The sequence below is a fragment of the Anoplophora glabripennis genome, unplaced genomic scaffold (assembly GCF_000390285.2).
Source record: "Anoplophora glabripennis isolate ALB-LARVAE unplaced genomic scaffold, Agla_2.0 scaffold708, whole genome shotgun sequence".
Lineage (NCBI taxonomy): Eukaryota > Metazoa > Arthropoda > Insecta > Coleoptera > Cerambycidae > Anoplophora > Anoplophora glabripennis.
Window position 1 is genome coordinate 185,368 of NW_019417285.1, and position 19,966 is coordinate 205,333.

At 30.6% G+C, this 19,966-nt stretch overlaps 1 protein-coding gene across 1 annotated transcript in view; it reads left to right on the forward strand.

Moving 5' to 3' along the window:
• The first annotated feature begins 4,710 nt into the window (after positions 1 to 4,710).
• Positions 4,711 to 19,966, forward strand: part of LOC108913811 (protein TsetseEP-like) — a 26,735-nt gene continuing 11,479 nt past the window's right edge. Inside the window, exon 1 of the mRNA XM_018719437.1 lies at positions 4,711 to 4,824. Within this exon, the coding sequence (XP_018574953.1) occupies positions 4,786 to 4,824 (39 nt within the window). The 5' untranslated portion in view covers positions 4,711 to 4,785. The remainder of the gene's footprint in view (positions 4,825 to 19,966) is intronic.

The window sequence follows — 19,966 nt, forward strand, 5'->3', positions numbered from 1 at the left end:
GTAGCAGAAAGTTATGTTGAGGAGACCATGTCTAACAAACTTCATATTGCAAGGAAAATCCAAGGAAAATATAGCTGTTCCTTACAAGAAGAGACACATCCGTAACTTGTGCAAATTTTTCACAAACTCCAGCAGATGTTATGCGTTCCGAAGATGATGGTAACAATGCTACAACGGTTATTATTAACGGAAAGGAAGTTAAATGTGATAAAACAAAAAACGAAATGTCCATTAAATAAATTAAATTTCACTGATTACAGGTTTTACTATTTTTTCATTATTCTACTAGTGAAATAAAGTTACTTTATTCCACTAGTGGATAAAGTATCACTTTAGACGGTTCATATGTGTGGATAAAAGTCCAATTATAAGGTGATTGTGGATAAAAACAATTATTAATTGAAATGACAACAATAATAAATCAAATCACCTTACTTATGAATGAAATAATTTATATAATTATTTACATACATTTAATTTTTGCAGTTTGGAATAAAACATATCGTTTCATTAATTTTGAATACTCTTTGTCTTTGCCTTTGTACGAGTTTTTTTCTTAATTTGCAATACAGCATCTATCAATTTGCACCTGTACAACGTACAAGCATAAAATCCAATAAAATATCTATACTCTCAACATTCCTCAGATTCTGATTTTTTTCGAACACACAGTCTGTTATGCGCTCATCTGAATATGCTATAGTTATACTGAAACTAAAAATATAAACCAAAAAAAAAATCGAGAGGTCTTTATTCAAATTAAGGTTATATTTAAAACAACAAAAAAAGCACTTTTTCCCAGTGGCGTCCTATAATTTTTAAAGAAATTATAACCATATTCTTACACATCGTATTAATCAGAGGTTTTAACTAGTATTTGTAGTACTAGTAATATTAAAGAAGTATTGTATTTTCATTAATAGTGTAAATACCTGACACATTGGATTTCATTATCTGAGAATTTAATATATTCGTGAAATCACCACGTCGATTAAAATATAAATCTGATTCCTCGCATTCGAAATTTTACTTTCTGAACTCTTCCCAACGCAACGTGCCCAGCAAAGTTAACTGCAAGTTGAGGATTTTCAAGCTACAGAGTGGGCCAATTTAGACGCTTTGTGCGAGTTTCCCATGTTTGTTGAGGAGAGATATAAATGGTATTAAATGTCTCAGAAAAACCGCAAAAACTATTTTTTTATTTTTGGCCATTTTTTGTGATACCGAATAACTATTTTCATTAAAAGGAAAGATTAAAAATGCTTTGTATATCTTTAAAGAATAAAGATATTTTTCTTGGAAATCGATCTCGAAATATTTTAACTACTTGTTACCTTGGGAAACATGAGAAACTGTCCAAAAGTTTTAAAATTAGTGTTTGGAAAGTGAAACCCTATACATTTTCTAAAAGCCGAGTTGCAAATACAGGATGACTACAAACTTGGAGAGGATGTTTGAAGAATACAAACCGACACAAATAATTTTGCTTCTGAGATAGCTCCGCCCACAAATGCACGCTGGCACGGCAAGTGAAACGCTTCCGAAGCCGTTAACCCAATCGCCGCGCATACGTCTTATTCCTTCTAGTCGAAAGCGTTCTTTCTCAATCTCATTCAGCTCTAGCTGAGATAGAAACATAAACTTATTTGTGTCGATCTGTATATAAATTAAAAGGCGACACCTCGATTGACAGGAATATTTTTTGCAAATAAAATACCTTTCTTTACTACCAACTGATTGACCACAATAATGCGAAGAAACATTTTTAGAACCGCTGCTTTCAGCGATAGCTCGGCTGGTTCTGTTTACAAGTATTTACACAAATCGCTGTATTGTCACTAATTGCAATACACCTACTGACGTTTTATTTTATTTTATTTATTTTATTATTTTATTGGCACAACAGGAACAAATCCAATTACAGGACATTACAGAAATAAAAGATCTAGAATAAAGTAAATACATTTATACAAAGATGAAAGTGAAAATCCATACATACAAATATTAAATTTACTTATAAGGGAAGAAACAAACACAACAAAAGTATTGTCACATGGGTAAGATATGAAAAATACTCGTAAAAACAGAAAAAAATATATAAATTAATACAAAAGTTATAAGTGCAGTTCACAAGCAATCTTTAGTAAACTTGACACATTTACTTACAGGGTGTTTCAAAAACCATAGGCCAACGCTTGGGGGCAGATTCCTAACCTAAAAACAACATTATTTTTTCATATCAACGTGGGTCCGATTTAGCTCGAATACAACTCCGAATTCGTTTTTTGATGGTCTTTCTAACTCGTCGAAATATCCCTATGTCTGGGCGAATTAAAGCGAATGTGTCAGATATATGCTGCCAAAGATCTTCCCTTGAAGTGACAGGAATTTTATAAACAAGCTCTTTTACATATTCCCAAATTTCATTTATTCCCTCACGTGAAAATCTACATTTATGGAAAAAAAACTATTTTATTTTAAAACTTTGACACCCTGTAGCTATGAAACGAAGCGAAAATAGGACCCATGTTGATATGAAAAAATAATCTTGATTTTAGGTTAGAAATCTGCCCACGAGCGTTGGCCCATGTTTTCTGAAACACTCTGTATATCACACACATCAGATAATAAGATTTAGTTCAGATAAACAGGCAATTTTAACATGAAATTAGTTCTGGCGGATTGGCAATAAAATATTGCATAAGATATGATCGACAAACGCGACACCAAACAATTAAGCTAAGAATATGAGGATAGTCAACCAAATTGTGCAATAGGTTATAAAGAAATCTCCCAGAGCACATAAATGTGCTTTTTTCTAAGTACTGAATATTAAACCTGGTTGTTAATATATTATATCAATATTTCGCGCCAGATAAATTCCATCAGATCTGAATGAAAGACACTGCAGGAACTCTCTCTGAATAGATCCAATATTCTTAAAGTAACAATCATAATATGTAATCCAGACCAAACAGTATTCGAGTTTGGATCCAACCAAAGCATAATATCCTGTTTTTAAAGTGTTAAGTTTTCTGAATGATATACTGTTTCTGATTATTGATCTAGATTTTTGGAAGTTTGAATATAATGAATATGTTGTGAAAAGCTTAAGGTGCTATCAAATATAACCCCCAAATCCTCAGTAGAACTGTGTCAACTGAGTGTTAACAGTTACGTTTGTTTTAATAAACCAAGCTAACAAGTTTATTGCGTTCTTCCTGAAGATTGTAGGTCTGTCTAGCTGAAGAGATAGAAATATAGATATTAATGTCATCAGCATACATAAGCCTCTCACAATCTAGCATACTGTCAAGGTACTGTTGTCAAGGTTACTGTTGATACATGCATTGACTGAGGACGACCCAGACCGCCGTCTCCACTTTTGTGAAGATTTAATGCATCGATGTAACGGAGACCCCGACTTCCTCAAGAACATAATTTTTTCTGACGAGGCTACTTTTTATCTTAATGGATCGGTGCATCGACATAACTGCCGGTATTGGTCTCAGGAAAACCCGCACTGGGTGCAAGAAGTAGATCATCAGCACCCCCGAAAGGTGAACGTTTGGGCGGAAATAATAGGGCATCGTATTTTAGGCCCGTATTTTTTCGAGGAAAATTTAACTGCTGCTCGCTATTTGGATTTCCTGCGGTTCGATTTGGTCCCAAGCTTAGGAGAGTTATTCCCGAACAACGAGGATCCTGATATTCCTGAGGAAAGAATTTGGTTTCAGCAGGATGGTGCACCGCCCCATTATGGAGTGCAAGTACGGGAGTATAATAACACGTTTACTGGCCGGTGGATCGGGCGACGCGGAACAATCGAGTGGCCTCCGCGTTCGCCTGATTTAACACCTCTAAACTTTTTTTTGTGGGGTTATTTGAAATCGCGTGTGTACACAAACAGACCAGGTGATTTGGAAGAACTTAAAAACCGTATTCGTTTTGAAATAAATCAAATCGACCCGGGAATGCTTGAACGAAGTGTAGACGGCGTTTACACACGCTTAGGACAATGCCAAATGGTACAGGGTGGGCAATTCGAACAATTTCGCTAGACTTACACAAACATTAGTGTAATTTTACTCGTTTGAAATGTAATTTTATCAACTTTGTCCTTTTCGGAGCCATTAATAGTGTAAGTAGACAATTATCACTTAAGAACTTAAGGTGCATTTTTCTAAAAAAAATTGTTATGTAAGACATCGAAATTTTCACACCGTTGTTTAGATAATTATCACTGTCATCAATTTCGAACGAAAAAAATATGCGTTGTCATTTAAAAAAAATTATGTCATCGCTGCCGTAAGTGGATTATCGAAAAAAAAATTTCCACATAACAAGGTGCCCTGGATCAAATAAAAATCGACGGGTCTCACCGTTTTTCGAAAAAAAATTGTTTAACGAAAATATGAATTTTATGCAGAACTTTTTTACCACGCTGTATATATTTTGCGTACCCGAACTGTTGGTATCAAAAATCATTGTAAAAATTCAAGTTCATCGTTGTACGCTCAAAAATATGTCGATTTTTTTTTACCTTGGCCCACCGTGTACCGGCAATTCCACAAAGTTAAAATTGCACCGACGTCCCGAGTGAGTATCTCAAAGAGCGTGAAAGTGACCAACCCAGCCCTCGCTTGCAAATAAGACAAGAATTCTCGTTGTCTGCAGTGGGGTGCGGCCGTATAAATACCGACGACTGAGGGATCGGGCCCCATTTGGATAAAGTGCATTGGTGTGGGTGGTTTTTGGGAAGAAAATTTCAGGGATCTTCGGAAAATGAGGACTTGGTGTGGAGTAATTTGTGTTTTGGTCGCGGTAAGTAAGTGGTCAGTGCGGTGTACTGAGTGTTTTAGTGTGTCCTAGCCAGGTAGGCTTGTGAGATGGCCTTGTAACGCATTTTTTTAAACGTACGCGCGCTGGGAGTACGTGGTTGCTCAACTAGCCGGCCTTGCTGCGATATTATAGTTGAATATAAAAAAGGGCGTATAGGTGTAATTCATAGATAATGTTAACTGGATCAGGAACGTGGTAAAGGGGATAAATAGGATATAATATAGCTACTATCCGTTTATTTTATTTTATATACTAATATTTGTTTACAAATTAAAATTTACCGAATACCGCTTTATTTCCATCAATAACTAAGGTATATAGGGTGTTAAACAGATAATGTGCCGAGGTGGATGGTGTACTTTGATCCAGGGTATTTTATTATACAGTGTATAGTCCAAGCATTCTGTCACGGATTAATGTTAAATTTGCAGAAATTATTACCTGGACAAAAAAAATTTGACCGTATAGAAAATTAAATTTTAAATTGAGTTTCTTGTTCTTTAAACTCGATCCAATATGGCGAACATGGTTAAAAAAAATCGCAAAGTTGAAAAAAACGGTTTTTCTAAAATAACTAAAAAAATATAGCACGGATTGAAAAATTTTAAATGAGAAAGTTGTAGGTTTTAAAAAGATCTATCGACTGATTTTTTGAAAGTATCGATTGCTTTGTTACTTTTCGAGATATATCGAAAAAACCGTTAAAAATCTTCTCTTTTCTCTTCTTCTATAACTCGTTTACATTTACGTGCCCATATTTGCTATTTACTGCAAGCATAGCCCGCGGCAAGCCAAAAAAGTACATTTTTGAAAAATTTAAAAATATTAATTATTTTTCGAGATATATCGATTTTTTGAAAAAAAGGCGCTCTCGAAAATTGGCTAGATCTTCTCAGCGGATAGCCCTACAGTAACGATTTTCGGTTTATTTTCTTCGTAAAGAGTTATATTATCATGCTGTTAAAAAATGTTGACGATTTTATTAATTTTAAGGATCAAAAAATGACTGAAAAAGTTGCACTTTTTTTGGGTATGTTTTTTTCAAATAACTATTTCAATTTTTATTATTTTTTTGTACTTAATCTGGGGTAGCTAAACACGAATATTATAGCATTTTCGCCTTAGAAGCAAAATAGACCCGTAAATGTTTAGTTTTCTTTCTTTAAAAGTCATTTTCATAAAATAAAAATTGAAATAGTAATTTGAAAAAAACATACCCAAAAAAGTGCAACTTATTCAAAGTCATTTTTTGATCCTTAAAATTAATAAAATCGTCAACATTTTTTAACAGCATGATAATATAACTCTTTACGAAGAAAATAAACCGAAAATCGTTACTGTAGGGCTATCCGCTGAGAAGATCTAGCCAATTTTCGAGAGCGCCTTTTTTTCAAAAAATCGATATATCTCGAAAAATAATTAATATTTTTAAATTTTTCAAAAATGTACTTTTTTGGCTTGCCGCGGGCTATGCTTGCAGTAAATAGCAAATATGGGCACGTAAATGTAAACGAGTTATAGAAGAAGAGAAAAGAGAAGATTTTTAACGGTTTTTTCGATATATCTCGAAAAGTAACAAAGCAATCGATACTTTCAAAAAATCAGTCGATAGATCTTTTTAAAACCTACAACTTTCTCATTTAAAATTTTTCAATCCGTGCTATATTTTTTTAGTTATTTTAGAAAAACCGTTTTTTTCAACTTTGCGATTTTTTTTAACCATGTTCGCCATATTGGATCGAGTTTAAAGAACAAGAAACTCAATTTAAAATTTAATTTTCTATACGGTCATATTTTTTTTGTCCAGGTAATAATTTCTGTAAGCATTTCTCTATAATGTTTGGACTAGTATCCGGAAGCGAATTGTGTCACTTCTAAATCTGTTTCAATATTTTTTTATGTATGACAAGTTATCGAATATGGATATGAACCTATTTTTTATCCAATATATAGAGAACATGACAAATAACATATTGGTTTTTGTCGTCACAGATTTTTACTTACCAAAATTATTCAAATTCTATATTCTGATTAACAAATATTTAAAGTCTTAATGTTCGGTAGAGGTAGGGATTATTATAATTTCTAATTTTGTGTGAACTGCAAATAAAACGTTTTACAATAACTTAGATTTTAATATAAAATGATGTGGCCTAGTACAATATTCAGCAACTCATTCGGAAATGATTGTCCTTTTTAAGAAATTCAGCTGGAACTTTGTTTAGTGTTTATTTAATTTATATCCCCACGATTATTTATCTTTTACCCAAGATCTTTTACCCATTTATCTTTTAACTATATTGGATAGCAAGATTTGATTGGACTTCCTCATAAGTTAGAAAAATATAAATCTTTCACAAAGTTTCGTCTCAAAAATATTAACGAAATAGAAGCAAAATAATTAGGAAATTAATTGAAATGGTGTTTAAAAATTTTTCAAAAATTCTGATCTAATGGAGTCACATGCTTTTTTATATACAGCGTGTGTGTAAATAAGTGCGAAATTTTGTAAGTTTATTTTATGAAAAAAAGTTCATATTATAAAGGTATTAATTATTATATTATTATTAACTTATTAATTATTTCAGAGTTTTAAAGATATTGACTCGAAATTTAAAAAATCCTTTGGAGGGATAAATGTGCATTTTTTTGGGTATACCGAATATTTCTACTTGCACCAGTGGCGTTCGTGCGAGAATGCTACAACTTTTTCATTAAAAATATTACTTTTTCCCGTTTTGATATTTATTTAGAAATCCGCCATCAATTCTAAATGAAACTGGTCCCTTCAATTTTTTCCGGAGGATGCACCGTTTTTGAGGAAAAATATAAAAACATATTTTATTGCAAGTTATGTATTTTTAATTTCTATTGAAACATCTAAGTAGCTTGTTGCCTATATTTCTAAATAAAATACAACCATCAAATTTCGAGTTAATATATTTAAAACTCTTTTAAATAATTAATTAAAAAAATAAAAAATTAAAATCTAAATTAAGATTCTGTATTTCAGAAAAAAAGCATATTTCGACCTACGTTTATACGAACTTTTTTTCACAAAATAACTTTGGCAACCACCTCTTCAAATATTTCGCACTTATTTACAAACAGCCTGTATAGCATACTTGTATATGATTTCATCCAATGAGAATTTCAGGAAAATTGTTTGAATTGGCTAAATACTTTAAAGTGAAGGAAAGTACAACAGATAACATTAAAATTATATAATTAAAAAAATTAATATAATAGTTTTTGAAAATTGTTCGTATTTTACTAGACAGCTGTATCTTTCTTATCTTAATTCTTAATATCCTGAAGTCTCTTAACAAAAATATGCAAGATGTCAAAAATGAACAAGCATTTTTGTCATCTAAGTTTAATATTTTCTTATATAAACGTTTGCTTGAAGTTCTCATATTTGAGATACAGGGTGTTAAAATGCTTTGTATTAAAGTTATATAGAAATGTCATAATTATATCTAAATATGATTTTTGTCATTTTTGAACATTTTTGAAAAGCATATACGCTATGTCGAGGTTTTTGCGAGTGGTTGCTTCAGGAACATGCAAGAAATCCTCAATATACTACGCAAATACTTGTTACATATGAAGCATGTTTCAGTCGAAATGATGTTGCATAGAGGCACAGGGACACCATTTTAAACACATTTTTATAACATTATGTAAACAAATAATTCTAAACTTTTTAAATTTTTTATTTACCCAGAATTTGTACCAAAATTTTCATTCAAAACAAAATTTGTATTTCAAGTAAACAAAAAAAAAATTTTCCATTGGCGTAGGTACCATGACGTTTGACGTTTCAAATAAAAGCCACTTGTTTGACTTGAGACTTTTCATTTTCACATTAAATGTCACTTTATTCAGATATCGTACACATGAAATTCTATTTCAGTATCTTCATTCCGTTCAGATATTTAGGGATTAGATATAACAATTTTTTGAAATTCTTTTGTACTTCGTATTTTACAAAGGGGTTTTTAAAAATAATAAGAAATTCCTTTATTTTTTGTAGATTATTAGATTTCACTGTGTATGTAACAAAAAAAATCCCGTGAAAGTTGCACACACAGTAAAACACTATACATTTAAGGCTGCGTTTACCTAATTACAATTTTTTGTGAAAATAAATTTATGTAAATACTTACACGATTACAGTTTTTCTGATACATATTATTAGAAAGTGGGTTATAAATTCGTAATATTATACGCATTTGTTTGTTAAATATGGTGTAACATACAACTTAGTTGTACATGTAAAAACAACTATTTCTATAAATATTTGCTCTGGAATTATAATAAATCTAAGTTACATGAAGTCCTTGCACAAACAACAAGTTCTTGTATTAATAGTACTTGCACATAGATACAAGTTATGACTTCCACATTTACTTATTTTCTTCATAAGGTCTATTGACATTTTTTAAGCCTCTGACTCAAAATAGATGTAAATAAATTGTATGGAATATATTACACCGCAGTTTCTTACTAAAATTTTTATGAAAAAAAAATTCAAAATCGGAATGAGAACTGACCAAATAGTATGAATTCATTTTGAAATGACTACTGAAAAAAAAAGTGAAAGATATAATAGAAATTGTACATTCAGCATTTTCAATTACTTAATTTTTGGTTTAAGGGAAGGCTTTTGCCTAAACAGTATTTTACATTATTATAGAGGGTGTAACTAAAATGCTTGGCTAAACTTTTCAAAAAGGTGTTGCCAAACTTGAGGGGGGTATAGAGAATATTGTGGTAGAAAATTTTTGTATATATCGGAAATGAGCCGTTTTGGACCTGGAACAATTTTTGACCAAAAACGTAATGTAGATGAGAAATACTTTGACATTTAAGTAATTTTTATTAAGGGTAATACAAAAAATTATTTGAAACAAAATAAACACGATTTTCTTTTCTGATAAGTGTTTACCAACTGCATGTCCTACACACGATGTTGGTAAAAATTGATTTTATCCACAACTGTGTGATAAAAGCTCTATTGCACGCATCTAATCTAGCCATGCAATGTCATCCGTGTTTCGCTGTGAGGGATAGTGAAACAAATGAACAGAGCTGTCACCTAATAAATGATGGGACCTAATTGACTGTTTTACATTTGTTTTGTTTGCAACAAAATTTTGCTTCTAAGTTGTTAAAATGGACCAGTTTACGTTCGAAGAGTATGCAGACGGGCATCTTAATTATGGCGAAGCAAGATGCAACGCTAGAGAAGCTGAGTGCTTTCCGAATCGCCGACATCCTTGCCAAGCAGCATGTTCGCCTATCCATTGTCAGTTGAGAGAAAAAGGTAGTTAACTTTAAACCGGAAGTTGGAAGTTGACATCTACGAACTGCACGAACAGTGGTCACTGAGGAAGAGGTTTTGCATCGAACTGAAGAACAACCTACCACAAGCTGTTTTGAACAATTATTATAAATTTATTATTTTCGCAGGTCCTTAATAAAAATTAATAATAATAACAATACGTTTTTGGACAAAAATTGCTTCAGGTCCAAAACGGCTCGTTTCCGACAAGGGGTTTATATATAAAAATTTTCTTCCGCAATGTCCTCTATAACCCCCTCAAGTTTGGCAACACCTTTTTGAAACACCCTGTATATTCTACATCATAAATTAACAAAAAAAAATCTTACAGGTGGTCGACAACACTTCATTTCTGTGTTGAAAATTAATGAAAATATGTATTCCGTTTGAAATTGCATTTATTTCATTGTTATTTATCCGAAACTGTAAACAAGATGCACAAACTATAATTTTGTGTGTTCAGTACAAAAACTTTCTGGTAGGTAATTATTTACTATAGCGTCACCCTCCCAAATCTTCACGAAATTTTGTCTACCCCCCTATTTTCGATGGTGCTGAATAGGAATCTGAAGTTATTTTTGTGCGGTCGAATTTAGTTTTCGAGAAAAAAAAAATTCAAAATTCTGACCGGGACACTTAACACGACACTATGCACACCACTGTATACTTTATGTAACTGTCAGAACATCTGTTATGCACAATTAACATTGTTTACGAAACACATTTTCGCAAATTTCAAGTAAAAAAATAATTTAATAAATAAAAATTCTGTTGCTTGAAACCACCATTTCTAATTCCTGATGACATTTGAAGTTCCTCCACTCTCATTCATCTCTGTTCATCCCAGAGAAAGTTACTACAATTTTATTTATTAAATACATATATTTTTTACTGAAAATGTGTTTCTTAAACAATGTTGATTGTTTATTACAGATGTTCTGAAAGCTACATAAAATATAGACAGTTGTGCGTTAGTCAAATATACAGGTTAGAATTTTGAAAAATGTTATTTTCGAAAACTAGGTTCGACCGCACAAAAATAACTTCAGATTCGTGTTCAGCACCATCGAAAACAGGGGGGTAGACAAAATATTGTGAAGATTTGGGAGGGTGTAGTAAATAATTACCAACTATTTCGTTTATAAAATAGTATCAAAAGTTTATATTATATATACAGGGTGTTATATATTCAAATTTGACGAAGGTAGTTGAAGAACGGATCGAATCATTTTTTAGACTCACGAAACTGATAAAATGATAACTTTTTTGGAACCCCTGATTCCACCGATAGCTTGGCCTCTTTTAGAGGTATTGGTACTTGTTTATTTGGATATCGATGTACAAAGGAAAGTGCATCTAACTGGCAATTTTCATCAGCATTGCCATACCTTACCAACATGTCTATTAGTCATTGTTACTGTGTTGATGGACTGGTTAATGATGATGCACTGGATGATATGTTTATTCGCACTTATTAAATCACACATCACACAAAAAGGAAACACGAATAAAAATAAGAATTTAAAAAATAAATCATTGTCATAATAAAAAAACACAAGTTCTTGTAATGAAAATGTCACGAATAAGTTTTAATAAAATTGATTATTATTAACTTCGAACACCGTTTCGCAGTTTCAACAATGATTGTTAAAAAATGTTTATTGTTAATGCATTTTACCTACTATTAAATAATCTCCTTTAAGTTTGTTTCAAAAAGAAATTCGTCATAAGATTTGTTTGTGTCCAAAAATATAATAACGTTTTATAGGAAAATATACGTTACAGTAATCATATTATTTACATAATCATAGTTCAACGTAATTGCAAGTCTTATGGTGGAAAAATAACATGAATATGTTGTATTACAATCGAATTTTCTAATTTGTACCGATAGACGTCTGTTATTTGACGCTAAAAATTCATTATTTGATGTTGAACAAAAAACAAAATTAAATCTCACAACACATGTCTAAAATCACTTTTTTTAGTCAACTTATTTTAGACAGAACTACTTTTTATTAATTTATTTAGTAACTAGAGAAAAAATTATATGAGCAGCGAATTTGCTCTACTTAATAAGCCATGTCAGGAAAACTGACTGGAAAACATGTTGAAACTGAAAAAGAAAATTTACTTTATTTCAGTTTTTCACATATAACAATAGGGATACAGTATAGGATACTCGCTGGTACAATTTAGGATAAGGTTTTCTAAAACATACTTTCTGCAAGGATTTTAAAGTACCTATTACTCGTAATTTCTTGTCAGTATTAATTGCCAGCAACGTTAAAAAAGATTCTGTAGAAACATGTTTTCGGTTTAATTAATTCTTACTGAAGTGTGTAACATTTATACACAAAAAAATGAAAAGCAATGCGATTTTTTTATTCTAGTATACGCAAAAGTTTACTACCACTTCATTATTTTTGGTATTTTTCAAAATATCTAATTTAATTGTAAATAATTTGTAAATTAATGGTATATTTACGTTCAAGATTTAACTTTCGATATTTTCTTCCACACGAGTTTATTAGCCTGAAATATAATTTACGAAGACGTATTTTATGGCCATTTATTTTATTTATTGTAATATATTATTAAATCAATCGTTCTTATATAAACGATTACATCTTTGAAATTAAGTAAATGTCAGAGATATTATAATGTTATAAGTTATAATAAGTTTTAAGCAATAAATAACATAAAACGATAGTTGTGCCCGATATTTGGCGATGCACCAGGCATTTTGCATAACATTAAACGTAACAATTTAATATTCGCATTAATATTTGAATTGTTATACACGTGGCTTTAATTTCTGACATAGTTATCTTTTATCCTAACTTGTTTACGTTTTTGTTGAAATTCGCGCTTATTATACGGTGTATTTACCTCATTGTTCACGCTTTAACGGCGACTACTATTTTCACCAAAAATACTTGTTATTTACAAGCAGCGATGCTTCTTATTAACATTAAAGAAAAATAAGTTATTTTTGTCCGATATATGAAGCCATTAAGGACGGGATTTTGTACAAAAAATATCGCCCAGCGTGAGTCACGAAACGGTACCCCGGCAAGTGCTGCTCTAGCTCTAGCGGCCAACGCTTCAAGGTGTGTTGTTTAATAACACGCTGGGCGATATTTTAACAGGCCTCGCGCCCGATTGTTCAGGAACGGCTCCAATTTGTGTACATACAGTCTTATAAGGAAAGAGAGTAAAGATTTTATTAATCATTAATAGATTATCGAGGACAATAATAATTTTTTTATTAAGTAGGCAATAATTTTTAGTTAATAAGCTTAAACAATCTTAGAATTACCATTCCTTTATTATAAAAGCAGATATAATTTTTAAAATTACAAGTAGTTTCTTCTTCAAAAGCTTAAAAAACGTATAACAGGATAACAGGAATAGTCAACAGTCTAATGTTTATATTTTCACGTTAACAATCCGATACGTAAATTACCTGCTATTTTCAGTAAAAATGATTTAACTTGAATTATTTTTTTACTTTGGTGAGTCGTATTAATTTAAAAAACACTGCCTAATTACTAAAATATATAGAAACTTGCTACTAATTACGTTTGGAGAATAATATGTATAGTAGGGTGGTCCAAAAAAAAAAACGATTTTTTTTTGCGTGTCTCTTGTGAAAATATGTTAGTTTATCATGTTTTAAGAGCCCCCTCAAAAAATCAGCTCAAAAATTTTTTTTAAAGGTCGCTCAAGATTTTTAAAAATTTCCAAAATCGTCAAAAATTGAATTTTTTTTTTATTTTTTTCCCGTTATTTTATCATTTTCTAGGTTGAAAAAAATCTCGATTCTGAAAATTTCAAATCGATATTTTAATTTCTAAAGGTCACTCATAATTATTTTAATTTTCAGAGTTGAGCGACCTCTAAAAAATAAAAAATTTTAAAAAAATTAAAAAATTATAAATATTTGATACTCACAGTGCGGTAGTAAATTTTGCCTCGAGACATTTATTAAGTGTCTCGTAATTAATTTCTATTATTTTGTTGATCAAATTCAATGAAAAAAAATTGTTACTTCGTTGATATTTATTTTTTAGAGGTCGCTTGAAAACGTATAACAGGAAAAAAAATTAGACAAAAATAATTCTAATTTTACTGACTATAAGTCGCACTATCGTCTTTAGTACTGTGAAGGTCATTTGTCTCGAAAGCTCTTTTTTTATTTTTAAGCAAAACAGAAGGGGATGCTATCTCCGTAAACAACAATCTGAAAAAATTTGTTAAAATAATACAGTTATAAAGGCTATACTGTATACTCTGCATCGGACCGTGAACGCAATTGACCATACCGATACTGTTTTTAAGAATATCATATTTATAACTGTATTATTTTAACATATTTTTTCAAATTGTTGTTTACAGTTATTTGCTACCTGTCAGTTTTTTCTTTTTTTAAAGAATGCCATATTTACGGAGATAGCACTCCCTTATGTTTCACTTAAAAATAAAAAAAGAAGACCTTTTGAGACAAATGACCTTTACAATATTAAAGACAATGGTTCAACTTATCGTTAGTAAAAATTGGATTTTTTTTATCAGTTAACAAAAAAATTAAGACGAGTTAAAGTGAGAGGTACCAATAATTTTATATGCAGAAAACCGTGATTTTTTCAACATTTTTATTAATAACTAACAAATGGGATAACGAAACCAACTGAAATTTTAGCACACAATAGAGTAATAGTGAGGCTATATATGGTCCAAATTTCAAATTTTTTGCCCCTACGTTTTCTTAATATCGGTTTCCAAACTCAGAGGTCTATTTCATTTATTTCGATAGTAAGTGACTAAAAATAAGCAAAAGTTGATTGTCAAGACAATATGAAATTAAAATCGTGTTAGTTATATTTATATTCAAGAATGTATAATTTTTTTGGTCGTAACTTTTTTCATTAAATATCCAGTGGTTTCCTTCTTACCGGTAAGTAGCTTGAAGATTTGTAGATTTGTAGATTGAAGAAGAAATCTATCTGAGCCAGGCTAATTTTTAAGCTGTAAATTTATTTAAACATAAATAACGATTTTATGTGGGACACCCTGTACGTAAAATTTAATCTGTATTCTTAATAAAGAAAAATTAGTACATATTATTGGTTTTTTATGCGTTATATTTTCGTACTATTTAAGCTTTACAAAATCATTACTTAGTACTTAGTACTACTTAGTACTACTAGGTATATCAAAGATAATATTAAACCATTATGCTTTATTTTAGGACGCATTTATAATAAACCAACTCTGTGTTTTCACTTTCATTTTCAAGGGTAGCGACACCTGTGAGAGAGTGTACAAACTAATTATATCGAAAGAAATTAAAAATATCTTGTGAATAGGTAGGAAACTCGACAATTCTAGTTTAGATACATATTAAAAATGGAGTCGTGTATAAAATGTTGTCATTTCACTTGAGGACACAAATTATAGAACTATTAATAAATATTAATCTGAAAATTAAATACAAATGATCCTAGGTGTCCGTTCTAGTGAGTGAAGTAGTTTGGTTATTGTGCCTAACCTAGTTCCGTTGTAAATGGAATATATTGGCAGACTAACAGTATGGTTAAAATTGAGGTACTTTGGCATTTATTTAAATTATTCTTCTGTTCTCATGAGCATTGAAATTTATTTCACTCACTAGCGGGAACCATTGCGAATACATTGATATATAATAATATTCAATTATGTTAGTTTCTTCGATGATTTGTGTCCTCATCTGAAGCTCTGTTACATGGTAAAAATATACATACTAAATCGCCCCCTTAATATATTTAAAATCCAACAATTATACGCACTATTTAGGCAAAGCAAAAATTGTACACTGCCATTGAACCTGACAGGCAAAATTTCGGCTTAACGAAAGAATTAGTTTCACTAAAATATCCGTGCAGCACGATCATCTAGTAATACAAAAATTAATCGACGTCTCAAATTCACAGAACGGCCTTGCTATTACTTCGTTTTTTTTCTTCAGGCGCTGCTTATGAAACTAGATTATTTTGTTTCACGAATTCCTACGGCATATCCTTTAAATGTGAAATGACTGAGTGTCCTCGACTGCAACAACAACATTAGATTAACTGTACCAGAGTATAAAAATGTACGCTGTATCCTTGTTAGGACTGTTCTATATTAATCTTACATTCTTTGAACGGAATAGATATTTAAATGTTTTTATGCAGGCTCGAAACGATATTTTATTATTATTAAAAAGTGTGGTAAAATCCAGGTATCAATGCCACGAATATTTACCAAAACTAAATTCCCATTTACTACGTACCTTTTTTTTTAAACACACTTCGACAACCACACTGATACCTTATTATTTTTACGCACAGAAATTGATTAAGTAAACTAACATTTAAAATGTTGAAATTATCAATATTTTTTCGCCATTTTAGGGCATCAGTTTACAAAGATTAGGCCTAATATGGCATGTGATTTGTCTATTTTTACTAATAAACGAAACATATTACGAAAAAATATAGGTCCTAAGCATAATGCATTACACAAAAACTTATTATTTATGTGGCATATAGTAAAAATTACATTTTAACTATAGGTTTAACAATTTGGAAAAAAACGGAAAATAGAGAAGAACCCCGTTTTTACCATCCTTTTCCCGAAGCAAAAAAAATGAGCACGAAAATAACACAGCTTTAAAAATAATTGAATAAAATGTATACAGGGTGTTTTGGGAAAAGGTACCATAACAGAATATTAAATAAGTAAGATGAAAACACAGGCTTTTGTTTTTGAGATACAGGGTGTAAAAGACGCTATTTTAAAGTCAGGTTTTGACCATATTTTTTCCAAAAAGCAAAAATTTGATACAGATAAGTTTTTGAGGGTGCTAAATACGCTAACGACGATCTTTTTCAATGACATGTTTTGATATTTATTTTGATGTAGACTCTACAGAATAATTTTGCATAAAATAGTATCCTCGTTGAAATAGCAGAAAACACACAGTTTTTGAGAAAAACACAATTGGCTATCCCAAAGTTAACTATCTTCTATTATTTAATATGTAAAGCGTTTGTAATTTGATCTAAATCTAATACCTAACATAAAATTTATTCTCATTCAAGGAAGCTGCTCTTGAAGTACAACGCATTCATTTCAATTTCCCAACAAATTCTTAATTTTTCACAAGTAAACAGGCAAAAGAAACAAAATATCAAAAAAATATTTTGTTTTTTAACCAAATTTCAAAACAAAAACAAACTAAAAAACCGAACTAAACAACATCTTTTGCAATTCCAGAACAACATACTATTGATCACTTTGAAAATATTTCAAAATCTGTATGAGCTTCTTCAAAAAACGAAAATTGCTAATTCTCTAATCAGATTATTTTTTTTTATAAGTTCTAAAGATTATTATTTTAAATATATATAATATAATAGAGTAGACTATTAGAAGACTGTCTAAGTTGAGAATTTTGAATTTAGTCTGGCATGTCAGTCAAAAATAACAAAAAAGACTCTTTATTCAGTTCAAACCTTCGAGTACCTAGTTTACTGTCTCTTCCTCAGGAATTCTATAACGGTTACAATATTATGCAAAACTTTAAAAGCCACAGCAAAAAATATACTTACAAATGTTATGTTCAATACCAGAAAATGTGAAAAAGCATTGATACACGTCATGAATAAAATTTAGAAAGTTAGTTTAAAATGTCGAAATTACAAATTAAAATTATATTAATAAATTAATAAATATATTAATTAGGTATACCTTGTATCTTAACAAATTTCTTGTATCTTAACAGAGTTCAATAACATTTTTCACATTCTTTTGGCCCAATCTCACCATTCAAAATAGATCCACGAAACGCAAGAAAATATTATCCAAACGATTAGAAACATACAGGGTGTTCCATTTTAAAAACCATTGTTAGTCTTATATCTTTTTAACTTGATGTTCAATTATTTTATTGACAGGTTCAAAAAGTTTTCACAATTTTTACTCTTGCACCTTCTCCTAGTCGAAAAATAACGAAGAAAATATTGAGTGACACTTATGACATACCAACCTCTACATACACATTTTGTCACATTTGAAAATAATTATAATTATAAATTCTTGTACTGTGTTTATATAACTATTGCTTAATGTTCTGTTCTCTTTTATGTCCAATAGAAAATGTCACATTAAAGCTGATAAATGAAAAATAAAAACGATACATTGTGACAAGTATCAAAAACTGTTTTTGTTAAAAAAAGTTAACATGTAAGTAAACAACTACAACTATAAATATAAAAGTTGAGTACAAGACATGCGGTTTTCAAGTTTAGCCTACATATTATCTTTTAACTCATTTATATGTAACTATAAAGCAATAAATCCAGTTTATTGAATACATAATGTAGATAAAGGTGATTTCGTAATCGAGATATTGTCGTAATTTCAATCTGGTCTGGACACTTTCTTTTATTACATAGCGCTACACATTAATAAAATTTCCATTGTAAAAAAGAGATTTTATATAAAGGTTGGCCATTCTGTTTTTACCGCCTATATGTCTTAATATATTCGTATTGTAATGAAATTTGTTTACAAGACCCTTCTATCTTTAATACAAACCGAGGTACTAATTGAAGTGACAAGAGGAAAACTGTTTTGTGATTATTACTTTAATCAGTATCACATATTTATTTAAAATGAAATCACCAACTTTATAATACATACAAGGAAGTTTGGGATGATTTAATTGATTATATTCTTTCAATAGAATATATGAAGAAATGTACCTATGTACGTGAGTAAGAACCTTGAAAAAGTAGGTAGTGAATATAAGGAAACGTATTTTATTCCTTGTATTTCAACATGGCATCATGAGAACTCTGATGCAGAAACTAACATTACTATGCTTATTTAAGTCAATGTCAAGAAGGCAGAGTATATATTATTGCCAATGTGTGATTATAATCTGAAACTATTATGTATTTTTCAGCAACATGCTTTTTCATGTTCCTTTAGAATTAGTTGTTCATCAGACTTTAGGAATTTAGTTCTCTGTTGTAAATATTAAATAATAATCAATTGTTAGAACGGTATTCACGATCGTCAGTTGATAATATACAAAAAGCGAAAGGCCAAACGTCCTTGTTGAGAACACAAGAATATTTGCAAGACCCTCTCAGATGCTTACATGACTGTCAGCCTATAACTGTTATTTAAGATTTCATCAACATTGCACTCAATTCTTTCTTTTTTAATCCTACGATAAGCATCTACAAAAGCTGTATCACCATTATGGAACGGTGTTAAGAAAATCGAATGCATAATCAATTACTGCTCATGATGACGAGTTAGCCTTGTGTTTGATTTAGTTCAACATAACTAGTTTTGACGACATAATAAGATAATTTTTTGAAAAATATAACATTTACGCGTTTGATATACAGGGTGTCCCTGAAAAGGATAGACAACGCTTGACCACAGGTTCCTTGTACGAAAACAAGACTATTTAGCCTAACTTACCTATACAGTGTAGGAAAGTACCGATGGTCTATCAGAAGTCACGTGAGAGCGATAAAGTAAGCCATAGAAATCCATGTGATAGACAAGGATGGCTATAATGAAGGCGTCTAATAGTCAACGCCCATTTCGCCCTTCCACAAATAAGAAGTGGATCTTATTTGTGGAAGGGCGAAACGGGCGGTGACTATGAGAGGCCTTCATTATAGCCATCCTTCTCTATCGCATGGATTTCTATGGCTTACTTTATCGCTC